Here is an 18,147-nt window from a genome sequence, read left to right on the forward strand (position 1 = left end):
TAATACTTGTTTCCCATTTTGAATATTATCTGCCCTCAAACATGGATGTGTTGATAAAATAATCAATACGTGAAGAGTTGAAAAAATATAATACTATGAAGTAAGTATTAATTACGAGAAAATGAACACCAGAATGCAAAGTAACAGTCATAGTCATAAGAAGCAAACCTCCAAATGTACTGCTTAAGCTCCCCCAAAGGACCATGCTTCACTAGCTTAGTATTTTAATCACTGTGATTGGTTGTGTCTCTATATGTCTACACACCAGGACGAGGGCCAGGGCCAGAGGAGATGCCAGTGCTGCTAGAACTTGATGCCCTTAATTCAACATCCAGCCGGTGCTCCATAGAGATGGATGAGCTGGGACTACTTTCCATAGTCACATCTGTAACTGAAGTAAAAGTTATGATAAAGAAATTAAAAAAAAAAGAGAAATTAGAATAAAACAGACCACCAAAGAAAAGTTATTTGAGAACATTTTTTTCTTTACAGCGAGATGAATCAAAATGGAGAAGGATTAAAATACTGAAACTGAAATGAAAACACAATTGACCCTTAAACTTCACGAAGGTTAGGGGCCCTGACCCTTCAAATAGTCAAAAATCTGCATATAACTTTACAGTCAGTCCAACATACCTGAGGTTCCAAATCCATGGAGTCAATCAATTAATTGTGTACAGTATCTGTATATAGTGTCTGTAGTACTATACAGATAATATATTCACTGAAAAAATCCACTTATAAGGGGACCCATGAAGTTCAAACCTGTGCTGTTCAAGGGTCAACTGTACCTGTCCACAAAGACTAGAAAGGTATTTAATATCACTAGTTAGTCAAGATATGCAAATTAAAAATAGCCCTACAAAAGAAGTCCTTCAATATTTCTCACCCATCAAATTTGGAAGGGAACAAGGTGGTAAATATGTAATTTCTTTACCACTGGTGGGTAGTAGGTACAGTTTTTTTGGAGGGTGACTTAAATATAAGAAGCATAAAGACTGATATGGAAGGATGACTATGATGCATTGAATGAACACTGCTATGTTAATGTTCTCATCTTCTTGTTTTATAAAACTATATACTTATCAACATATATTTGAATATGGATAAAAGACTGAAAAGAACTACACTAAAATAGCTATGGTGGCTGGGAAGTGAGTTATCATTTCTACTTTTACACTTGAATAATTTTAATCAATCAAGTACAAGATACAAAATTACTTCTTACAGCATATAAAATACAATAAAAAGCTCCATTAGTGATAAACCACTGCTTACATTTTGAAATATTTTCTTCCAATCTTTTAAATACATATACAGACATACAGGACATAAACTCACGGTTCTGTAATCTGATTTTCAGTGAATTTTCTCTATAGGTACATCGTAACACCAGAATTAGTTGTTAAAAATGTAGATTTCCTAGTCTTCACTTTTAAACTTACTAAATTAAGCATTACACTAAATCTCTAGCAAGCACTTTAATTTATTCCTATTCTTATGGTTTCTTATGTTTGGCAACCACTGATTTATTGTGAACAGAGTCTTTAAATCATCTTCTATACCACAACATTTTGGAGATGTCACATTTTAATCAACACATGACCACACCCATTACCTTAAATGCCAAGTTCCCCATTGCAGACTAGAGATAGAAATTGGGTAAAGGGCCCTCTAGGGACAACATGCACATAGTTAATTGTGTTTGGGGGGAAAAAAAGGAATGAAAACTTATGGATATTTAGTGTCAAGAATGAAAACCATTATAAAAAATTTAATATCATTATTATTAGCATTGTTACAGACATATGTAATGACATCCTGGGTCATGAAGACAAGATTAAATACTAAGAAAGCTGGTAGGATAGCTGTGAAACAATTTTTTTTTTTTGGTGAAACAATTTTTTATTTTGGGTACTATGACTAAGAACTATGCACCAGGGGAAGTTTTTAAAAAGGACATAATCTGATTTACACTAAGATTAAGAATACTTGGTCTTCTTTCAGATTTTATGATTTAAAAGTTGTTCCCTACCCAACAACTTTTCCACCTCCCCCTTCTCAGAACAGCCAGATAATTTCACAGGGTCCCATTTTAGTGTCTATATTCTCCTTATCTTTTCATAATAAATATTTAAACACCTATGATATACATATCAGGCACTATTGAAGATTATACCAGTGAACAAAACAGTATCGTGATCTCATGGAGCTTACACTTTAGTGGGAATAAGAAGATACTGAATCAATAATGAACCAATACTAATAGTAATTATTAATTACCATCCATATCAGTTTCCATTTCTTCTCCTTCTTGTGCAGTACTGGGTCTCTGGATCTTTGGCTTGATCACAAAAGGGCATTCTTTTCGGCACAAATCAACTTCATGCTATGATCAAGGGGGAAATAGTAAGATAATCCTACATATATAATAGAGATTAAAAAATTATAACAAAAGAGTGTCACAGGCAGATTACAGAAATGGTTTCTAAAAACAAAAAAGGGATAACATGGCTCTTTAGGGTTATTACATTAGTTTCTAGGCATAGCAATCACTACATCTAAGTATATGCAAAGTACTCCTCATATACCTCAAGTCTATAAATGAAGATAGAAAGTCCACTATGGGATTGAAAAGCTGCCATGTCCAGGTTGGTGATAAGGTCAACCACTCTGACAGCTCTGGTGACAAATGTTATCTGGTCCTGTTCATCACCAAGAAACTTTATGACCTATCAGGGAAAGAAAAAAGTAAAACCAATCAAATGAAAGCTGTAATAATGTATTCTTTTGGAAACATGCAGTCTAGGGTCTCAGGGAGGCACCAAGGTACAGCAGGAAAAAATATATGTTTGATTTTTGGTGCTTGCCAAATGACAGCTCTATCACTTCTGAGACTCAACTGCCTGAGGTAATAGGGACATAAATTACCTTTCAGGATTAAATAAAATATTCAGGGAGAAAAGAGCTGGTGCCTGGGGCCTAGCACATGGCAAAACCTATCATGCTTAAGGTCAGGAGGGGATGTGGCAATATCTTAATTAGTACCCAGGGCCTCCTATTATACCATGCTGGACTATGATCAATTCTTAATAATGGAAATAGCTGATCTTAAAAGTTGTTAATGAGAAAACTAGAAGGCCAAACTTGAGCATCAAGCAAAACATTTTCTGGGTAAGCTTTCTTATGCTAACTATCCTCACTGTAAACCACTTCAAACTTAGTTAATTTCCTCCCAAATGTACTTATTTAAAAAAAGTAAGTAGAGCACCTTCAATAAGGCTTCCATCATTCCACAGGAGACCAAGGCTTCGCCACCAGCATCATAGCTGGCCAGATGGTATAAAAAAGAGAAGAGAGCAGTGGCAAACTGGTGAGGGTATGGATCCATGGAAGGGTCTACAAGGGAAGTTGAGAGAGGAAGAGAAAGAGCAAGTTCAGAATTTGGTGTTAAGTTGGCAGGATGTTAAACAAAGGCAGACAAAGCAGGGGGTAGGGTTCCTTTAGGTGCCCAGGATAATAACCACAAAAACTTACCAATCATGGCCTGGATACAGTTTCGCACAAGTACAGGCAAAAATCCATGGTAGGAGGCAGTTCCAGTACAGTCAATAATACTGCTGAGTTTGGGAGTTCTCTCCAAGTGGACAATTGATGTTAACGTTCGTAAAGAAGCAGCTTTAATCTCCTATGAAAACAGAAAGTAAAGTAGCTCAGTTGGTAAAGAACCCACCTGCAATGCAGGAGACCTTGGTTTGATTTCTGGGTCGAAGATCCACTGGAGAAGGGATAGGTTACCCACTCCAGTATTCTTGGGATTTCCCTGGTGGCTCAGCTTGTAAAGAATCTAATAGATACTTACCATAAGCTGCTTATCTGTTATCTGAAGGACATCTACCAACTCCTCTATCAACCCATTATACAAGATACTGTTTGCTGACTCCTGCAAGGCATTGGAATACACTGCAAAAGGAGAAATAAACACTTTAGGCAAGAAGGCAGTGGTCAAGCCACTGCCCAATGACAGACCTTCTGGTATCTACTGGTTCTGGGGAAGGACTCCCTTCCTACCAGCACTGGAGGACAAAATCATTGAATTCTAGAAGATTGGATCAAATATAGTTATAAGTCCCAAACACCCACCAAACTGATTCTCCTATTAATGGTATCAATTGTCTTGAGCAAGGATTTTCAGAAATTTAAGAATAAAAAGAGAAGAATTAATTCTTTATAATATCACTACTTGATAACTCATATGTTTCTGTTTTACACTGGAAACTTACACAAACTATAAAGAACAGAATTTATGGACTACTGCAGACCAAATCAGAAACTTGTATGACACTGCAGTAAAACTTGAAGAGTACTTTATCGGTTTTTTCATTTAATGCTCAGATCAGCTTATAAAATACATACTGTTCCAACATTAAATCAGGAAAGTGAGGCCAAAAGGATAAACAGGTGTCTAATAATCTACAAAGTCAGGGTGAAAGCCCAGGACTGACTCTAAAACCAGTGCGATTTCCACTATACCACTCTACAAGAAAAAGTAAAATGCACAGTATTATTTAATCAATTTCAAAATTCATTTCAAAACTCCCAAAAAGAGAAAGATGAACTGCCAAGAGGAAAAATAGGGTCTAAGGGAAGATGACTATCTGAACACTTATAAAAAAACAAAACAAAAAACACCCACTAAACCTATGTGATGTGTGAATCATACATATCCTCTTTCTGATCCAACATTAAGGAGCCCAAGAATGATGAATACAGTGAACACTAGAAATGCTGGCAATTTGACTACAATTTAACTTGCCACCTAGGTAACTACCATAAGCCCATAGCAACAAAGACAGATGAAGTTCAAAGGAAATCAAGTCTAAACTGTCTAACCAGGACCTATAACGTGTTATTCTCTTACCTAATATAGATATTGCATGTAGCCTGGCCTGAACAGCTTGCAATCGCTTCCTGTGATTAGAAAAGCCATGGGCTAGCCGTATGTGTGTAAATAACAGCATCTGTAGAGACATAAGACCTAAATTAGGAAACCAATGGAAAAGGTGACTATACTTTCCGAGGGAGGGCTAAGTCTTACTCATTTGGCAAGAGTTCTGATTATTAATCAAGTTAAATATCTGATCACCATTACAATGAGCAGAAAAAATATAACACAACTAAATGTTTTCTCCTTTGGTAGCCAAGTGTTAAGCTACCACCTCTTAGATATTCATGGTGAATAAAGCTGCTTCTGTTTTCCTCAAACTTCATCAGGACCTAGGAAGCCAATAAGTGTTGCCCTCATAAAAGATGAGGAAACTAAGGCACACAGAGGCTAATTTGAACATGGTCTGATTCCATTCTTTCTGCTATGCTAGCTCCCTACTCCAGCACAATAGTCTGATCTATATGGATATTATTTAGATATTTATAAGACATATCATACCTGCTTATCCTTAGGAATGCTGTACATTTTGGTAAGAGACTCCATTATTTCAGAAGGGCTTTCTGAAATCTACATTAGGAAAAAAGATAGTTAGGAACAAAAAGTGAACTAAATGTTAGAACTAACCAATAGTCAAATATTCCTCTTACCTTGTCAAGTTGCTCTATGTGAATATAATGTAGTGTGTTACTAGATGTCTGAAATTAGAAAGATAAGAGAGTTGTTAGGAGTCACTGTATACCTTAGCTTCCCCATGCCATAGGACTGCCAAGAGCTATCTGAAAAACAAGATGTCACCCTACATAGAAGACTCAACTGTAAGCTCTCAAAAATCAAAGTTCTTTAGAACTTTGTTCTTTAGAATCCCCCAAATGCTCATGTTATACATTCTCCACAAACCTTCTTTGAAACCAGATTAAAAATAATGTACATAGCCAGATACATTTCATATTCTTCTTTATCCCTTTTAAACTTTATTTAATACACACAGCCTTCGTATTCACAGCAAAGACTGAATCCATGAAAACGGGTTCTCTCTAAATATGCATGGAGAAGGCAGTGGCAACCCACTCCAGTACTCTTGCCTGGAAAATCCCATGGACAGAGAAGCCTGGTAGGCTGCAGTCCATGGGGTCACTAAGAGTCAGACACAACTGAGCGACTGAGCATATATTTTAAATAGAAGGAAGAAAAGATCTTATTTATTAGACCACTTCTAAACCAAAGTGAATTTTGCTATCTCCTCAAAGAATATATGAAATGACCAGATAATTGAAGCAGGGCCCTGTAAGCAATACACAGACTTCATGCAGGCTGGCTTGAGCAGAGAAAGTTGAACCAATCACTGTCAAGACTATCATATTGGGTTGGGCAAAAATTTTGTCTCGGTTTTTCCGAAAACCAGAAGAACTTTTTGGCCAACCCAATACTAAATGGTGGAATTCTCAACTGAGACAAGAAAAATATACCAGTCCTAACACTGCCTTATAAACAGAGTCCTGTCTTTTGACAGTTCCACCGTAAGTAAGATTCAAACCTATCAGCTGGGCAAACAATGAACACTTACTCCTGAGAAGCGGCTGGATATTTTTATCTTGGGAGGGTGCAATGTATCTCAACATCATTCTCTAATTTTACTGAGGAGTCCTAGAAAGTCAACCACAGATACAGATCATTGACTCTATTAGAAAAAGTGTGAATGAGACTCACCCTTTTCTCGATTTTGACCTCAGCCCCAGGGTCTGCATAGAATTCAAAGTGTAGTGTGGTGGCACTGGGTGGGTATTTCTGTGTAAAAAGCACAGGAAAGAATCAGATACCATCTTCTCCCAAATCTTCCCTCAGTCTTAGCTACTTGTCCAACTCGGTGTGACAGCAGAATCAGCAGTGTCATCAGCAGCTACAGTGCCTGCATTCCTTGTTTTAACAAAGCTCAGATGTCTTGTAACACAAAATCAGGACAGTGGAGCCCACAGCTCCAAAAGCTTTCATATTCCTTACTGATTTTCTTTCTTTCAAGAGATCAATTTTGACTGCAGCTATTCTCAAGACGGAAGAGAGAGGCAAGCCTGTCCCAATAATGAATAAGAATTCAAGGGTGAAGGACAAACACAAGGGTCAAGGTACTATTTGAGAATGGAAAAGAACATTCTTATGGAAATCTTAGTTAATATCATCACCTTTTGAAATATTTTATTCAAACTCTGCCTCATGGGCATATCTTTGTAATTCTTTAAATGCATTTTTCCATACCATCCTGTATAATTTCTCATGATATCCAATTGCTTTTCTGCACAGGCAGATACCAAGTCAATATAAACCAGACCCTGACAACAAATGTTACTTAACTCTAGAAAAGCCACATGACAAATAAGACTGCAACACCACGCCCATTAAAGTGTGTCTTTGAAAGAAACCAGTAGCAGTGGTTGCTTCTGGGGGTAGAGAATTATTATATACCCCTTTGTATTCTTAGAAGTTTTAAAACATGTACTACTTTCTTTTAAAGTACACAAAATTTTCAAAGTCCCATGACATGCCAAATATCAATAAATAAAAGGGTGGATGATTTCTTAATATAAGTCAAGATGAACATGGTAACAGACACCATACAAACCTAGTAGTGTATCATACTGTTTTGCTCAAGTGGCCAAGAACAAGCTTGATATACACAAGGAGCCTCAGAATTAATCAACTAAACTTTAAGATGAAAAATAGTTTTCTTAGAATTCCAAACTGAATACCCTTTAAAATTTACACAGCTTTAATTATTAAAACAGATAACACTCATCTCCCATATTACCTAATATTCACTAATATAAAGAAAGCATACCAGCTAACGTGGAAAAGTAATTTGTTCTATTTATAGTTTTCTGTGACCAGAAAAAGAACCATTCTCCTGGGGGGAAAAGGCTTGCTAAGATAATTACACTAAATTTCATTGCATCCGTTTGTCCTATACATGACAAGCTAACAAAAGAAGCAGTATATGTGTTGGAAAATATAGCTGCTTCTTGGTGTGGAATCGTATTATAGTAATTCAATTGTGCTTTGTGGTTCTATAGCAACGTATCAAAGCAGAGGGCAGGATGGCTTGAGTTCATAATCTAAACATAGCTTAAAGTATGAGCAGGACAGGCATGAGGGGTAAACATGGAAAGCACACAAAACATTGCAAGTTCTCAATAACCAAAATGGGAGACCTGTTTCCCAAGCAGTCATTATTACAATCATGCCAGAGTACCCAGAGTTCTGTAGTTCCAGTGAGAAAATGCAAGGAAGTGTAATTTCTGGGATTTTTCATCACTTTCAAGATGACTCAACAAAAGCAGTTTCTTATTCAAGAGATCATAGGATCATATACTGTGTTTCTGAGATTCTTCAGCTACCACCAGCCCATTAAGGACTCAAGCACTTCTAGAAAAGGTATGCTATGTCTCAACTGATCTCAGGTTCCTCAAAATCCTGATGTGAAGTGACAACTTTAAATGCCATATATATACTGCAAAGTAAGGCTCAAAAAGAGATCACACAAGTTCTGTCAAAAGATACTCAAATCTCAGAGTTACTTACCATCATATGCAAGTCTCTGCAACATTCTGCTAGTCCAAAGCCATTTTCCTTACCACCCCAGCTCTTGGAAAAGGAAAAAAGACAGTATTAAAACAGTGCTTAAGGTAGCTTTGTGTATAAAGTATTTAAGAGTATGTTGCTGCTTGGAACACAGTGTTGAAAAGACATCCAACATTAAAATCAAGCAAAAAGAGGGAGCAAATAGAAGCAAGAGCTTAAGACTCAAGGCAAAATGGTCTGCCTAAAGGTGATTTCTCCAATGAGACCAATTTCATTGTTCTGTGAGGATGGTACTGGGAAGAATATAAGAAGCTCTCGCAAGTAAATGCATTTGATATGCCTGCAGTCATGCTTGCTGAAAGGTCAGTCTTGACCAATTGGATCTTCAGTACTGTACCAGCCTTTCCAGGCTCAGCCTGATCACCTCTCTCATAGGGTGAATGAAATCACATGCTCTTCAGTTTCTTACTTTTTGACATGAGCCAAAGTGCAAAGTAGAAGATCCTGCATTGCTTAATATTATCGTACTCTGCCATGACAACGTCTAAAAAATTCATCAACAAGTACTAGCCCCTAAGTAATGGGGGAGAATGGCTCAACTGTACAATATTATTGAGTTCCAAATAGAAAAAAAAAAAAACTCAGCCATACAATTTTGCTTAAAAATTAGCCTACATTTTCAACAGCATTTGAGGTAATCTATCATTTTCGCCTAATTCAAAATTCTCCCAGTGGTGGGGATGGGCATTTGTTGATAACATTGAAGACTAAGTACATACAGTTGGGATAATTAATAGACAAACAGAAAAGCTTGGAAAGAAAGGCTGAGGAGTGTGATATTTGGGGGGAATAAGGGCTTTGAAAACTTCCACACACTCCTGGAAATCTAGAAGGCCATGTATGCCCAAGGTTGGGCACATTCTCAGAAAAACCTGAAAAAGCACTAAGTTCCTCCATCTCTAGCTGACATGAGGCTCTATGCAAGGGAAGGCTAAGCCAGAATTGTAAACTTTCTGGTTCAGTTCAGTTCGGTTGCTCAGTTGTGTCTGACTCTGTGACCCGATGGACTGCAGCACGCCAGGCTTCCCTGTTCATCATCAGCTCCCGGAGTTCACTCAAACTCATGTCCAGTGAGTCAGTGATGCCATTCAACCATCTCATCCTCTATCGTCCCCTTCTCCTCCTGCCTTCAATCTTTCCCAGCATCGGGGTCTTTTCCAATGAGGCAGTTCTTTGCATCAGGTGGCCAAAGTATTAGAGTTTCAGTTTCAGCATTAGTCCTTCCAATGAACAGTCAGGATTGATTTCCTCTAGGTTTGACTGGTTTGATCTCCTTGCAGTCCAAGGGACTCTCAAGAATCTTCTCCAACACAACAGTTCAAAAGCATCAATTCTTCAGCGTTCAGCTTTTTTTATGGTCCAACTCTCACATCCATACACGACTACTGGAAACACCATAGCTTTGACTAGACAGACCTTGTTGGCAAAGTTATGTCTTTGCTTTTTAATATGCTGTCTAGATTGGTCATAGCTTTTCTTCCAAGGAGCAAGCATCTTTTCATTTCATGGCTGCAGTCACCATCTGCAGTGATTTTGGAGCACAAGAAAATAAAGTCTCTCACTGTTTCCCCATCTATTTGCCATGAAGTGATGGGACTGGATGCCATGACCTTAGAAGTCTGAATGCTGAGTTTCAAGCCAGCATTTTCACTCTCCTCTTTCACTTTCATCAAGTGGCTCTTTAGTTCTTCTTCACTTGCTGCCATAAAGGTGGTATCATCTGCATATCTAAGGTTATTGATATTTCTCCCAGCAATCTTGATTCCAGCTTGTGCTTCATCCAGCCCAGCGTTTCTCATGATGTACTCTGCATGTAAGTTAAATAAGCAGGGTGACAATATACAGCCTTGATATACTCCCTTCCTGATTTGGAACCAGTCTGTTGTTCCATGTCTGGTTCTAACTGTTGCTTTTTGACCTGCATACAGATTTCTTAGGAGGCAGGTCAGGAGGTCTGGTATTCCCATCTCTTGAAGAATTATCCACAGTTTCTTGTGATCCATATAGTCAAAGGATTTAGCATAGTCAATAAAGCAGAAATAGATGTTTTTCTGGAACTCTCTTGCTTTTTCAATGATCCAATGGATGTTGGCAATTTGATCTCTGGTTTCTCTGCCTTTTCTAAATCCAGCTTGAACATGTGGAAGTTCACAGTTCATGTACTGTTAAAGCCTGGCTTGGAGAATTTTGAGCATTACTTTGCAAGCATGTGAGATGAGTGCAATTGTGTGGTAGTTTGAACATTCGTTGGGATTGGAATGAAAACTGACCTTTTCCAGTCCTGTGGCCACTGCTGAGTTTTCCAAATTTGCTGGAATATTGAGTGTAGCACTGTAACACAGCATCTCTTTTTAGGATTTGAAAGAGCTCAATTGGAATTCCATCACCTCCACTAGCTTTGGTTGTAACGATGCTTCCTAAGGCCCACTTGACTTTGCCTTCCAGGATGTCTGGCTCTAGTGATCACACCATCGTGGTTACCTGTGTCATTAAGATCTTTTTTATATAATTCTTCTGTGTATTCTTGCCCCTCTTCTTAATACCTTCTGCTTCAATTAGGTCCATACCATTTCTGTCCTTTATTGTCACCATCTTTGCATGAAATGTTCCCTCGGTATCTCTAATTTTCTTGAAGAGATCTCTAGTCTTTCCCATTCTGTTGTTTTCCTCTATTTCTTCGCATTGATCACTGAGGAAGGCTTTCTTATCTCTCCTTGCTATCCTTTGGAACACTGCATTCAAATGGGTATATCTTTCCTTTTCTCCTTCGCCTTTAGCTTCTCTTCTCAGCTATCTGTAAGGCCTCCTCAGACAACCATTTTGCCTTTCTGCATTTCTTTTTCTTGGGGATGGTCTTGATCACTGCCTCCTGTACAATATCACAAAACTCCATACACAGTTCTTCAGGCACTCTATCAGATCTAATCCCTTGTCTGTTTGTCACTTCCACTGTATAATTGTCAGGGATTTGATTTAGGTCATACCTGAATGGTCTATAGGTTTTCCCTACTTTCTTCAATTTAAGTCTGAATTTGGCAATAAGGAGTTCATGATTTGACCCACAGTCAGCTCCGGGTCTTGCTGACTGTAGAGAGCTTCTCCATCTTTGGCTGTGAAGAATATAATCAATCTGATTTCAGTATGGACCATCTGGTGATATCCATGTGTACAGTCTTCTCTTGTGTTGTTGGAAGAGGGTGCTTGCTATGACCAGTGTGTTCTCTTGGCAAAACTGTTAAGTCTTTGCCCTGCTTCATTTTGTACTCTTTTTTTTTTTTCCTTTTGATGAGAACTCTTTTTAAATTTTTTATTTTGTTTATTTATTTTTCTTATTAGTTGGAGGCTAATTACTTCACATTTTGTACTCTTAAGACCAAATTTGCCTGTTACTCTAGGGATCTCCTGACTTCCTACTTTTGCATTCCAGTCCCCTATAATGAAAACGACATCTTTTTTGGGTGTTAGTTCTAGAAGGTCTTGTAGATCTTCATAGAACCGTTCAACTGCAGCTTCTTCAGCATTACTGGTTGGGGTATAAACTTGGATTACTGTGATATTGAATGGTTTGCCTTGGAAGCGAGCAGAGATCATTCTGTCATTTTTGAGACTGCATCCAAGTGCTGCATTTTGTACTCTTTTGTTGACTATGTGGGCTACTCCATTTTTTCTAAGGAATTCTTGCCCACAGCGACTCTCAACTTTCTGGTTAAGTATTGAAGATAGTGAGCATTGACATCAAAGATACCAATATGCACACAGAACTCACCAGCAAAGACAGAGAGAATTTGGTTCCAGGAATAAGGCAAATCACTAGCTGACCACTACGCTAACAGAGACTTCAATGACCACATAAAACAAAGAATTCAGAAACCAGTTCAGAAAAGTCTAAATAAAAAACAACAAATCTTAACAACAAACCCTAGGAAAGGGTGAGAGTCTGATTTCCAGAGTTGCCATGTTGTAATATTCAAAATGTCCACTGTAGCAACGTAAGGAGTGGCCTTAGCAAGGTAGTGCAATAAGATGGCTTTCACTGTGCTCCATCCCTCGCCCCCACAATAACTTGGCACCCATTCATAGAGAAAAGTACCTTTATGGAAGCTGTGGAATCCAACCCTACATGCAAAGGGACCTGGGAGAAGTCTCACCCACCAGTTTGTTGGATAACAGGACCCAAGCTGTGGATCCTGCAGTGGTCTGTGAATTGGTTGCAGCCACTCTCAGCAGCTGTTTGAGAACCCCAGGAAAATACTATCTTAAACAATCACCCATGAATGATAAAAGTTAATGGACAAAAGTTTCTTAAAAAATATAATAAAAAAATTTTTTTAAATTCTAAAATACGTTGTTAATGAATACAGAGTATAAAAAGAGGCAAACTGTGACATCAAATCATAAAATCAAAGGGGATTAAAAGCCTTAAGTTTTTCATATGCAATCAAAGTTAAGTTGCTATTATATCTATGTTTTATGTAAGATTCATGGTAACCACAAAGCAAAACTTAGGTTAGATAAAAGAGGAATAGAAGGGAACTGAAGTACATGAAAACCATTATTCACAAAGAAAGACAGCAAAAGAAGAAAGGAGCAAGGGAAACACAAAACAATCAAAAAAGAATTAATAAGATGGCATAACTAAGTCCCTACCTATTATTAATAATAATTACTCCAAATGTAGATGAATTCACTTTCCCAATCAAAAGGCATAAAGTAGCTGGATGGAAAAAAAAAAACAAGACCTAACTACATGCTACCTACAAGAGACTCACTTCAGCTTTAAAGACACACATGAGTTCAAAGTGCAGGGAAAGAAAAAGTCGTTTTACAGAAGTGGAAACCAAAAGAGCAAGGATAGCTACCCATATCCGACAAACTAAGCTTTGACTCAAAACCTGTAATGGGAGACAATTAAGGTCACTATAAAATGATAAAGGGGTCAATTCAAAGAGGATATAACAACTGTAAATTATATGGACATAACACTGGAACATATTAAATGTATAAGTAAATGCTAATAGATAAGAGGGCTTCCTAGGTGGCTCAGCGGGTAAAGAATCCACCTGTTACGCAGGAGATGCAGCTTTGATCCCTGGGTTGGGAAGGTCCCCTGTATCAGTTAGAACCCACTCCAATATTCTTGTAAAATCCCACAGGCAGAGGAGCCTGGCAGGCTACAGTCCACAGAGTCACAAAGAGTTGGGCATGACTAAATTGACTGAGCACACATACAGTAGATATGAAGGGAGATATGAGATGGTTAGACAGCATCACTGATTCAATGGACATGAATTTGAGCAAACTCCAGGAGATAGTGAAGGACAGGGTAGCCTGGCATGGTGTAGCCCATGGGTTGTAGAGTCAGACATGACTTAGTGACTGAACAACAAATGAAGGGAGAAAGAGAGAATATAATAATAGGAGGAGATGTCAGCATCTCACTTTCAACAACGGATAGACTGTAATGAGAGAAAAATCAAGAAGGAAACATTGGATTTGAACTATACTTTAGACCAATGGCCCTTGTAGGCATATGTATAACATTTATTCAACAGCAGAATACACTCTTCTCAAATCCACATGGAACATTCTCCTAGAGAGATTATATGATAGGTCACAAAACAAGTCTTAGCAAATTTAAGACTGAAATCATACCAAATATTTTTCTGGACCCTAATAGTATGAAATTGGAAATCAGTTACAGAAAGAAAACTGGAAAGATTCACAAAAATCTGGAAATTAAGCAATACACTCCTGAACAACCAAAGGGTCAAAGGAAGAAATCAAAAGGGAAATTAAAAATATCTTGAGGCAAATAGAAACACAAAATATCACAATGAATAGGATGCACCAAAAGTACTTCAAGAGGGAAGTTTATAGGAAATAAATGCCTAGATTAAAAAATAAGAAATATCTCAAACAACCTAATTTTATACCTCAACTTGAAAAAGAATGAACTAAGTCCAGAGTTAGTAGAAGAAAGGAACAAAAATCAGAGCAGAAATAAATGAAATAGAGACTAGAAAAACCACAGAAAAGATTAATGAAAGTAAGAACTTTTAAAAAACTACTCAATAAAATAGTTTCAAAACTTTAGCTAGACTGAAAAAAAAAGGCTTAAGACCCAAATAAATAAAATCAGAAACAAAAGAAGAGACATTACAACTGATACCACAGATACAAAGGATCACTAAGAGACTACTAGGAACAAAATGCCAACAAATTGGATAACCCCGAAGAATTGGATAAATTCTTAGAAATATATAACCAAAACAGAATCATGGAGAACAGAAAGTATGAAGAGACCAATAATGAATAAACAGATTGAGTCAGTAATCAGAAAGACCCCCCAAGAGAAAATTCCAGGACCAAATGGTTTCCCTGGTGAAACATTTAAAGAATAACCAATCTTTCTCAAATTTTTACCAAATGATTGAAGGAGGAACACTTTTCAACTGGTAATTGGAAAATCACCATTGTTTGGCCAAAGTTACCCTCATACCAAAGCCAGATAAGGACAATACACGAACAGAAAACTAGAGGCCAATACCCCTGATGTACAAACTTGCAAAAGTCCTCAGTAAACTACCAGGAACTCAAATTTAACAGCACATTAAAAGGAACATAGATCACAATTTAAGTGAGATTTATCCCTGGGGTGCAAAGATGTTTCAACACATGCAAATCAATAAATGTGATATCACATTAAGAAAATGAAAGACAAAAATCACATGAGCTAATCACATAAGCTCAGAAGTTGAAGAAAAAAGTAATGACAAAGTTCAATATCCTTTCATAATAAAAACCCAAAAACGGGGTATAGTGAGAACATACCTAAACACGATAAAGGGCACATATGACAAGCCCACAGTTAACAGCATACTCAATGATGAAAGGCTGAAACCTTTCCTTCTAAGATCAGGAACAAGACAAGGTGTTCATTCTAACCACTCACAATAGTGGAACACAGCACTGGAAATTCAGCACAATACTGGAAATTCTAGCCACAGCAATTCAGCAAGAAAAAAAAAAAGACATACAATTCAGAAGGAAAGAAGTCAAGTCCTGTTTTCACTTGCAAATGATACACAGAAAATCCCCAAGGAGCCACCCAAAAACTTAGAATAAATTCAGTAAAGTTGCAGGATACAAAATTAACATACAGATATCAGTTATATTTCCATACACTAACTATCTGAAAAAGAAGTAGAACAATCCCATTTACAATACCATAAAAAAAGTAAAATACTTAGAAATAAATTTTACCAAGGAGGTAAAATCTGTACACTGCAAACTACAAAACACTGATGAAAGGAATTAAAGAAGAGACAAATATCCAATGTTCATGGACTGGAAAAATTAGTATTGTCAAAATGTCCATAGTACTGAGAGTAATCTATAAATTTTAATTACTTTCAAAAATCCAATGACAGTTTCCCTATAAACAGGAAAAACAATCCTCAAATTTATATGGAATACAGAAGACCCCAAATAACTAAAGCAATCCTGAGACAGAACAAAGCTACAGATATTGTACTTCCTGATTTCAAATACCATTACAAAGCTATAGTAATCAACAGTATGGTATTAGCATAAAAAACACACATAGCCCAACGGAACATAATCAAGAACAGAGAAATAAATCCTCACACACACAGTCAAATAATATTTCAAAGGGAGCCAATAATCAATGGGGAAAGTACAGTCTCTTCAATAAATGGTGCTGAGAAAACTAACATACAGGGGAAAAAAATGAAGTTGGACCCTTATCTTATACCACTAAAAAAATTAACCTGAAATGAATGAAAGACTTTAATATAAGACCTGAAACCATAAAGCTCCTAAAAGTAAACATGAGTAAAAGCACACTGACACTGGTTTTGGTGACAATTTTTTGGACATGATACCAAAAGCAACAAAGGCAAAAATAAAGGAGACTGAATCAAACTAAAACATTTTAGCATAGCAAAAGAAACAATCAAAATGGACAGATAATCTGCACAACAGGAGAAAATATTTGCAAACCATTATATCTGAAAAGAAATTATTATCCAAAATATAAAGAACTCATACAGCTGAGTAACAGTAACAAAAACCAACCATCTGATCTTAAAATGGGCAGAGGTGCCTGTCTTCACATGGACTTGTTTGTCTGTGTTTCCTTCTCTTTTGTCTCTTATAAGGATGCTTGTTATTGGATTTAAGCTCACTCAGATAATCCAGGATGATCTTAAGATTCTTAATTACATCTGCAAAGACTCTTCTTTCATAGTCAGAGGTTCTGGGGTTTAGGGCATGGGCATATCCTTTTGGGGACTACCATTCAATCCCCTACACTCCCCCACTTCCTTCCCTGAACTCAGATCCTGGGTCTTGACAAAGACTCTCTTTGACCCAAATTTGCTCAGGCTCCTGTGAGCAATTTTCTCAGCGAGTCCTCAAATTTGGGCTTTTCTGGGTCCTTCCCTGTAGAATCTAGTTTCAGCAAGAAACCAGTTAAGTCAGGGGAACCAGAATCTCCCCTACCCCTGATACTTCCTCTTATTAACTCCACCCACTGTGCCCACCCCAATCCTGCTCCTTGGCTGCAAATGCCCATCCTGCATTCAGAATTAAGCCCACTTCTATACTGCAGTCTCTTTTCCTCTATTGTAATAGTTGTTTTAAAAAATAAAATTTATCTTCATCTCTTTAAAAAATAAATAAATAAAATGGACACAGGAATTAAACAGACATCTTTTCAAAGACAATACACAAATGGCCAGTAGTTACATGAAATGCTGCTAAATATCACTAATCATCAGGGAGATGCTAATCATAACCACAGTGATATATCACCTCACACCTGAGAGACTGGCTATTTTCAAGAAGACAAGAGATAACAAGTACTGGCAAGTATTTGGAGAAAAGAGGATGCTTGTGCACTGTTGGTGGGAATAAAAATTGGTATAGCCTCTATCTATCTATCTATCTAGCAGTCCATGTGGTCACAAAGACTGGACACGACTCAGTCACTGAACAACAACAACAAATAGCCTCTACAGAAAACAGTACAGCAGTTCCTCAAAAAATTAAAAACAGAACTATTATGATTCAGCAATTCCAGTTCTGGCTATCTATCCAAAGGAAAGGAAATCAGGAAAAAGAGATACCTTCACTCCGATTTTTATTGCAAAATTGTTCACAGTAGCTAAGGTATGGAAACTATATACGTACCCATCTATGGATGAATGGATAAAGATGTGGCATATATGTGTGTAAAAAAAATACGTGTGTGTAAAATACATATAAACACACACACACACACACACACACACACACACACACAATGAGAACACCTCATTTCTCAGCCATGAGAAACCAGGAAATCTCACCTTTTGAGACAAACATGGATGGACCTTGAGGGCATTCTAATAAGTGAAGTAAATCAGAGACAGACAACTACTGTATAGTATCACTTATACATGGAATCTACAAAAGCTGACCACAAAGAAAGAGCTTAGAATGGTGGTTGCTAGGGACTGGGGGAAAAGGGGAGATGTTGGTCAAATTGCACCAACTTCCAATTATAT

General features: G+C 37.3%; 1 protein-coding gene across 10 annotated transcripts in view; it reads right to left on the reverse strand.

The window, feature by feature from the left end:
* HUWE1 (HECT, UBA and WWE domain containing E3 ubiquitin protein ligase 1) overlaps positions 1 to 18,147 on the reverse strand; it is a 152,846-nt gene that overhangs the window by 81,029 nt on the left and 53,670 nt on the right. For all 10 annotated transcript variants that reach the window (XM_061137923.1, XM_061137921.1, XM_061137929.1 and 7 more), the window contains 11 exons: positions 8,519 to 8,581; positions 6,656 to 6,733; positions 5,596 to 5,643; positions 5,447 to 5,515; positions 4,922 to 5,021; positions 3,863 to 3,963; positions 3,538 to 3,688; positions 3,272 to 3,399; positions 2,592 to 2,732; positions 2,284 to 2,389; positions 266 to 391 (listed from right to left, as the gene is read on the reverse strand). In XM_061137923.1, the coding sequence (XP_060993906.1) occupies positions 266 to 391; positions 2,284 to 2,389; positions 2,592 to 2,732; positions 3,272 to 3,399; positions 3,538 to 3,688; positions 3,863 to 3,963; positions 4,922 to 5,021; positions 5,447 to 5,515; positions 5,596 to 5,643; positions 6,656 to 6,733; positions 8,519 to 8,581 (1,111 nt within the window). The remainder of the gene's footprint in view (positions 1 to 265; positions 392 to 2,283; positions 2,390 to 2,591; positions 2,733 to 3,271; positions 3,400 to 3,537; positions 3,689 to 3,862; positions 3,964 to 4,921; positions 5,022 to 5,446; positions 5,516 to 5,595; positions 5,644 to 6,655; positions 6,734 to 8,518; positions 8,582 to 18,147) is intronic.

This window comes from Dama dama, chromosome X (genome assembly GCF_033118175.1).
Source record: "Dama dama isolate Ldn47 chromosome X, ASM3311817v1, whole genome shotgun sequence".
NCBI lineage: Eukaryota > Metazoa > Chordata > Mammalia > Artiodactyla > Cervidae > Dama > Dama dama.